This window comes from Sphaerodactylus townsendi, linkage group LG03 (assembly GCF_021028975.2).
Source record: "Sphaerodactylus townsendi isolate TG3544 linkage group LG03, MPM_Stown_v2.3, whole genome shotgun sequence".
In the NCBI taxonomy this organism is placed as follows: Eukaryota; Metazoa; Chordata; class Lepidosauria; order Squamata; family Sphaerodactylidae; genus Sphaerodactylus; species Sphaerodactylus townsendi.
The window spans coordinates 175,441,210-175,448,784 of NC_059427.1; the positions used below are offsets into that span (position 1 = coordinate 175,441,210).

Here is a 7,575-nt window from a genome sequence, read left to right on the forward strand (position 1 = left end):
TCATGGGACAACCGGAAAGCTTTTATCCCACTGGTAATTTTAGAAACCTCTGTCAAGCCCCCTCTGTTTTGTTTCAACTCCAAAGCCTCACATGATCAGTGCTTTCTCTGTAGGGAAGATGGTCCAACTCTGTGCTTGAATTAGCTACCAATACTCAACCAACATCTGGTCCAAAACAGAAATAGTGAACATTAAAGACAATTGGAATAAAGCCAACTGTCTCCTTCACCTAACCAGCAAAACAAGAAACCACTTAAAATTTTTTTCCCTCATTTGCTAAATTTCTAGACAACTGACACCACATAGCACCAACTTCAAATCATTTTATTTAAAATTTGGGCAATATCTTAAGATGTTATGCAACCACAACAATGTTAGGAAAGGTCTCTTTCAGTTATCCAGAATTCTCACTTTGTATTTCCTACCTTGCATTAGCGCTGGAAGCAAAGGTAGGAGACCCTGATAGCTTTGCATTTCACAAACTACATCATGTTCCAAAAATGGGAACTAGGCCTCACCACGCTTTCAAAAGCGAGGATGAGCTTATCTTTAATTTTGGCAGCAGGATTCCAGAGAACGCCAGCTCACCTTCCCCCATGTGGTCAAGGGAAGAGCTGAAAAATGGACACTCCTCCCAAATCCCCACAGGGGAAAGGTTTCATGCTGATCATGTGAAATCCAACAGCGCTCTAAAGAGGGATTCTGCACACCAGAAAAAAAAATATCAATCCATTTCATATCCCCAACATGTCTGCAAACATGACAACAGGCACGATGGGGTTTTTTTGCTGCCGCTGAGTGTCCCCATGAATGTGGCTTGTAAGAGCCAGGCTGCTGGCAGGTAGAACCCCATCACAAGCAAGCTGAACTCCTCGGGGCCAGCAATCACTGCCGGGCATTGAAGATCTTTGCTAGCAGAGAACGGTTCGACTGAGATTTCTCCTGGATTTCAGCAGCCCTAGCCAGCTGCTGCTTGAAACGCCTGCTGCCTTTGCTGGTCTGGATTTCCTCCTCGGTGCGGCGCTGTGTGAAGCCCCAGCTCTTTGCCTCCTGTTCCCCCTGACTGTCCTTCTTGGAGAAGTGCTTGCTCTTCTCCACATTCTGAAGGTAGAAATTAGTCTCCCGTTTGGCCTGCGAGACCTCGGCACGCATACGCTGCTGCCGCACCTGACGCTCGTACGCCAGTCGCTCGCTTAGGTGAGTCCATCTGAAACGGTGCAGGTACTGGGGACCAGAAGGAAAGGTGTTAATGCTTCAATAAACGTCAATGTCATGATCACTTGTTTTCTCTTTTCCCAGACCAATGGCTGATCAGAATAGTTCACAATAGCCAGCGTGGTGCAGTGGTTAAGAGCGGGTAGACTCTAGTCTGGAGAGCTGGGTTTGATTCCCCACTCTTCCACCTGAGCAGCAAACTCTTAACTCGTGAACTGGATTTGTTTCCTTGCTCCTGCACATAAAGCCTCTTGGGCCAGTCACAGTTCTCTCAGAACTCTTTCAGCCCCACCTACCTCACAAGGTGTCCATTGGGTGGAGAAGAAGGGAAAGGAGTTTGTAAGCCCCTCTGAGAAGGGCAGGTATAAATCCAAACTTCTTCTTCTGAAGACTCAGTAATCACATAACTCAGGGTTGGCTAATTTCCGTGTTCTCTGGGACCCTGCTATTCTCCAGACACACATCCAGAGGCCACCTGACTCATAATCAGGAATCACCTGATTCCGAAAGTTGGCATCACCTAGCAGTGAAGTCTTCATAGGTCTGGAGCACACATGATGGGTCACTGATAGGCATGGGAGGGGGGAGAAAACGGGCAGAGGAATAGAAAATCGCTGAAGGAGCAGAAGTGCAATGGGGGAGTGCATATGGTTTAGCTAACTACACAGATACATTTATTTCCCTTTTCAATATGAAGCAAATTTGAGCAAAATTGCCATTTCAACATTTTGCAGGAAGAGCGAATGCCTAAGGAGGCTGTCCCAATCCAAAGCTCCCTGACACACAAAATCTATACCAATCACCTTAGCTATAATGTTCTCCTGGACATGGCACAAGAGATGCCTACCCGTTGCAAAAAAATACAGGAAAGCAGGTTAGCTTGATGAATGTTTATGAATGGGGGTGGGTGGGGGATGGCTTCAGAATCCTGCAAGTCCAGGAATAAAAGATTTGGCAACTTGAGAAGAATGGCCAGGAGGGTCCCATCTCCCCCTTCCTCCCTACAGCCAACCGGCAAGCTAAGGCAGTTAAGACACAGAGCAGGAAAACCGAAGGATCCTTCCTTGTTCCACCCTGCTCACCTTCATATTCCAAAGATCGTGATGGAATCGGCTCCTCTTGCGGACACCCATGGGCGTGTTGTGCAAACTGGCAGCTACCAACTTTGCCACACGTTTGTCCTGGAATTCTACCCAGCCTTCTGTGAAGTTCTTGGCATTGCTTCCAGCTTTCTTCTTCTTCTTCCGTATAAATTGCTCTGAAGAAGACAGAAAGAGACCACTGCACTGCACCGAATCTGGGCCACTGGTTGGGTGCTACAATCCAGATGCCACCCACAGTCTTGATAACACATTTCACTGTAACCGTGTTTCTGGATGGATCTCCCTGCCCTTCACCTCTCTCCCCTCACACGAGCCAGCACTAGAAAGTGGGGAAAGGCTACCCAAAGGGTTCCCAACCTTCTCGAGCCTGTGGGTACCTCTGAGAAATTCTGACACAGCATGGTGTGCACAGGCACAAAATGGCTGCCAGAGGAACAGAGCCAAAATGACTATCACAGGAGGCGGAGCCAGCCGCAAAATACTTGCCACAGCTTTTACTTCAGTCATACTTCAGTGAAGAAATCTGTGCTGTGGTGGCTGGAGCCGCCAAAGCAACATTTTGAAAAATCTGAACCACCAATCAAATTGCTCCTAGATGTACGGAAACCTTGCTGGGCAAAAGCCTTACCTGGTCCAACCTGTATCCTAAAAACACCTGGAGGACACAAAAAAAGGTGTCAGCAGGTGCTATGGCTCCCACCGACACCCTAATGGGGAACCTTGGTCTACACTAGGGGTCGGGAACCTTTTCCCCTCAGAGCCATTTGGCTCACCCTCCCCAGCTCACCCCCCCACCCGCTTCGCCCCTCCGCCTCCTGCCCCCTTACTCGCTACCGCCACTGCCAGCTCACACACCACACACACCTCCGCTTCTGCAGGGCAGGCGTAGATGAGTCCTCAAGGCTCACGCCTGCCGGCCGCCGGAAGAGCAGAAGACAAGCTCAGCGTCTGGCCTTGCCGGCACGCCCGGGCCAGATGATGCACCATGCTTTCCTTGCAGGGCGGGTTGAAGAGGGGCCCCGCGGCTCGGCCTGGCCGGCCGCCGGGCAAGTGATGCACCCGCCCTGCTCCTTGCAGGGCGGGTGAAGAGGGGCCCCACGGCTCGGCTCATGGAGCCGCAGAACAGCGGCGGAAGAGCCGCGGGTTCCCGACCCCTGGTTTACACCAACATGGTGTTATGCTTGATAGGCCTGCACCACAGTACTGATCGAACCTGGCTCTGGCTGGCCCAAGATTCACCACCCCATCCCCACCATTAAGGATCAAACCCTTACCTTCAGGCTGCAGGAAAATGCGTCCCACCTCACCATAACCACTCAGGAGGTTGCGGACATGCCGGGGCCTGAAGCGAGGAGGGATGTGACCAAGGTAAATTATGCCAGGCAAAACCTTTTTGGTGACTCCTTGGTCAGAAAGGTCCAGCTCAGCATCAACTTCTTCTTCCTTGTTCTCTGCCACTTCTCCGTCTTTACTATCTATTACTTCACACATCTTGGGTCAACCGCTGCTTCTCTTTGCCCTTCTCTTCCAGAGTGTTGCGCTTATCATTAATGCTGGGTGATGTGCTGGGGAAAACCATAAAGAAAGGCAACGAGACAGACGATTGTCTTTCAGGTTGGAAAAAAGCTCATTATCCATGTAGACAGTTTTGGGAAAAACAGCTCTCCTGCAATCACAAAGGACAAGGCCTATCCCCTGCTTACACACCCTACGCCGTACTCAATCTAGCATGGGTAATTTACAACCTCTGGATCAGTGGACAAGTCACCATTGTCTACAAATATCTAAAGGGAGGTTTTTTTTGCCATTTTAAAAACCTAACTGATCCATCAGATGCATATATACACAAACTTATATCATTGTTCAACTTATATATTTCATTAGTTATCATCACAATCACATATGTTCAAGTAACATCCAAAAGGTAAGTCCAAAATCATCACAGGTAAATCCAGGATCATCAATGTTGAGCCAGGTAAGTATTCAGTTCATACTCTTCCATAAATTCAAACTTCCATACGGGGAAGTATATACATCAAAAATTGTTAAATACAAAATAATTCATCAACGTAATTTCATATACATCCACGTTTGTAAATATTCTGTACGTGGCCAGTGATAATTAAAAAGTTATACACAGGACAAAGTCCAAATTCTATTATATTAATCTATTATATGTGATTGTGATTATAACTAATGAAATATATAAGTTGAACAATGATATAAGTTTGTGTATATATGCATCTGAGAGATTTTCATAGCCAGAGTGCAACAGCTGTTGTAGTTTATTTACCATTAATTGCTGCTGCACCCTCCGTCTTGTAGACTGTCTCTAGTGAGCCACGACCAGCCAATTGTGACAAAAAGACAGTTTGCAAACCCCGCACGTGTGTGTGTAGAGGGAGGAGGAGCGGCGCACTCAACGCTTCCTGCCTGCGCCACCTTCCCCACACCCCGAAGCTCCATTCCCAGCACGCTGACTGACAGGCGGTCCAGTGATACCCTTAACAGTTCACGGCTATTCAGCCCACGTGGGAGATTCCGGGGGATCTGGAGGGGAGGCAGACGGTTATATGAGCCACCCTCCAAAACAGCCAGGAAGATTGGATCTCTGTGATCCGGAGATCAGCTGCAAGGCCAAGAGATTTCCGGGCCTCACCTGGAGGTTGGCAAGCCCCGTTTAGCCCGCAAACTCCTCAATCCTCCCCAACTTCCGCTTCTCCGAAAGATGCTCGCCCCTCCATGCTTTGTTTCACAGGCTCCGCCCCAAAAGGAAGGGGAGAGCATAGAGAGAGGGAGAGGAAAGGCTAGAGCGGCAGGAGACTTCCGGTTAAAAACCATCGAGTCAGGAAACTGTCGGCGGCCAAGTTGCCAAATCTCTCTTGTCGTGGGCGTTGCACGTTGGGCGGAAGTTGTTGGGTGGCGAAGGGCTGTTCCTCCCTCTCCGGCTCTTGCCGCCCCGCGAGAGGAGGCGGGGTTTAGATGAGACGTGACAAAAGACATATTTTATAGACTTGTTTGTTAAAACTAGCTATATGGGATGCCTACGTGAAATAAACATGGCAATAAAGACATCAAATATTAGAATAGAAAAGAATTTGTTTAAATAATTGAAAATGTGTTTTTCTATATTTTAATGAACACTGAAATGATGAGAGATTTATATCTACTTGTATTCTACTATAAGTCTATTCTACTAGAATCACATAGTATATTTGTCAAAATCATTTCTAACCTTTTAAAGTGAGTAAGTTGTATGTGAAATCTTTCACCCTGTGAAAAAGAACTAATCCACTCTTAGGAATGTTGGAAACTGGTTATCCTGGTCAGAATTTAGTTTATTACCCTGCCGAAGAGGAAAATTCCAGTGTTTGTGTAACAAGAAAGGATCAGACTAGCACATTTAATTTTAATGTGAAGGAAGAAAGCACGTATGGGAAAATGATTATTTGGGTTATGTATATGCAGGTATGATTATGAATCATGATGTATGTATTCTTGGAAACTATAAAAGATGAGGTCTTTTGTATGGTGAGTGTGTCTCTCATCGAGAGCCCCCTGACAGATACCTATTCTGCACAGTAAACACCTTTCTTCTATTTCAAAACTTGATTCTTGGGTATTATTTCTTTGACAGTCGTTATAAAACACAACTGCACAGGACCATACACTAGGTGTGGCCTGACACAACAGATGTTCTTCTGCACTCCTGTGTGTTTAATTGGAACCTGCAGAACAAACAAAAGAGAAACTATTGTTAGTTTTCTACATTTTTATTTTCTCAACCTATAGAAACATGAAAAGAAATAGCAGTAAACACAAACACTTTCACACCTCACCACACCAGTACAAAACATATGCATAAAATACCTGTAGGGATGAGCCCCGCGAACCCAGCAGAACCTCAGAAAGAGCGCATGGAATGCCTGTGCCATCTGTGTCCTTCTGAGCATTAATGCTCACCCATCCCCTGTGACCTCACTGGCCAGTCACAAGCAGGTCATGAACTACCTGACTCACGGTCACCAGGTGTCCCAGACAAAGGGACAAAGGGGCTCTTGCCCCCAGGTATGGATTAGACCCAGACGCGAACGTTTCCTCCCGCACGTAGACAACCCCATGATGTCATGTATCATATGATATTCTCCCGCTCTCCCGCCTCCCATTCACGCCCCTATCGTAAACCCTAATAAAAGGTGCCAGGGACTAGCACACAGCAGAGTTGCCAGATCCACGGATCACGCTTCCTGCTGCTGGCTCTCTCCACCGGATGATATAACCGCGTCTCGCCTCTTCCTTGCGACCCCCGCGGGCCGACTTCAATACCAAAATACGAAAATACCATAAAAACATATGCATAAAATACCAAAAGAGAAAAGAAAGAGAAAAGAGAAAAGAAAGCAAGAAAATATCCAAACTATGACTTCCCGCTGTCTCACTATTGAATTCTAATCAGTTCTAGGTTCATGCATCTAATTAAAATATAACATCTTAGTGGTTACACTCTATAATTTCTATATTATTTCAGTCTGCTGTTTTCTTTTAACTCTCAAATCCTGAGATTATGTATCTTCTACCATATTTTCTCAATAGGTAGTCTGAAAAGGTTTCACTGTTCTACAAATTTCTCTATATGGCTGTCCATTAAAAATTGTTAGTTTTGTTATTTATGAATATTCTGTGACCTTCTGTATCCAGTGTTCCTTGGTTAGGAAACTATTGTTAATTTGCAATTGTACATGTACATGTACTTGGAAACTAAATTGGTTATCAGAAGCAAGCTATGGGTGCAGAGTGATTTCTGTAGAACCACCAGGTGGGGCCTGGCGATCGCTCAAAATTGCAACTGAACTCCACAGACTACAGGTGGTAATATTTCCCCCTGGAGAAACTGGCTGTTTTGTGTGAGGGACTCTATGGCATTTATCCGGCTGTCCCACAACAGACACCCTGTGAGGCAGGTGGGGCTGAGAGAGTTTGGAGAGAACTGTGACTGGCCCAAGGTCACCCACAGGCTACATGTACAGGGGAAACTGTGATCCATCTACTGCCCCCGCCTCTCCTGGGTATGGAGGCAGGGAGGTGGGTTTTGTTGCTATCCATTTTAATTATGTATTAGATTGTTTTAATGAATTTAATGAATTGATGTTATGTATTGAAGTTATATTGTTGGTGCTGTAGTGTGTGCTGCCCTGACCCTTTGGGGGAGGGCGGGTTCCAAATGCAAATAAAAATAAACAAACAAACAAATAAATAA

At 46.3% G+C, this 7,575-nt stretch overlaps 1 protein-coding gene across 2 annotated transcripts; it reads right to left on the bottom strand.

Moving 5' to 3' along the window:
- Window positions 1-309: 309 nt before the first annotated feature.
- Window positions 310-5,101, bottom strand: ABT1 (activator of basal transcription 1). Of its 2 annotated transcripts, none has more exons than XM_048491728.1 (4): window positions 4,978-5,101; window positions 3,593-3,883; window positions 2,298-2,473; window positions 310-1,224 (listed from the first exon to the last, which is right to left on the bottom strand). In XM_048491728.1, the coding sequence occupies exons 2-4, from the start codon at window positions 3,807-3,809 to the stop codon at window positions 886-888; spliced, it is 732 nt and encodes a 243-aa protein (XP_048347685.1). In that variant the 5' UTR covers window positions 3,810-3,883; window positions 4,978-5,101; the 3' UTR covers window positions 310-885. The 2 variants fall into 2 exon arrangements, with proteins under 2 accessions (XP_048347685.1, XP_048347684.1); XM_048491727.1 differs by lacking the exon at window positions 4,978-5,101 and adding an exon at window positions 4,612-4,935.
- Window positions 5,102-7,575: the final 2,474 nt, after the last annotated feature.

Bases quoted from the DNA above. Each gene is read 5' to 3' on its own strand.
- ABT1 (XM_048491728.1), bottom strand. From the start codon at position 3,809: ATGTGTGAAGTAATAGATAGTAAAGACGGAGAAGTGGCAGAGAACAAG. The intron at 2,474-3,592 runs GTAAGGGTTTGA...TGTCTTCTTCAG, and splicing joins CATTTTCCTGCAGCCTGAAG to AGCAATTTATACGGAAGAAG. The intron at 1,225-2,297 runs GTGAGCAGGGTG...TCTGGTCCCCAG, and splicing joins ACGATCTTTGGAATATGAAG to TACCTGCACCGTTTCAGATG.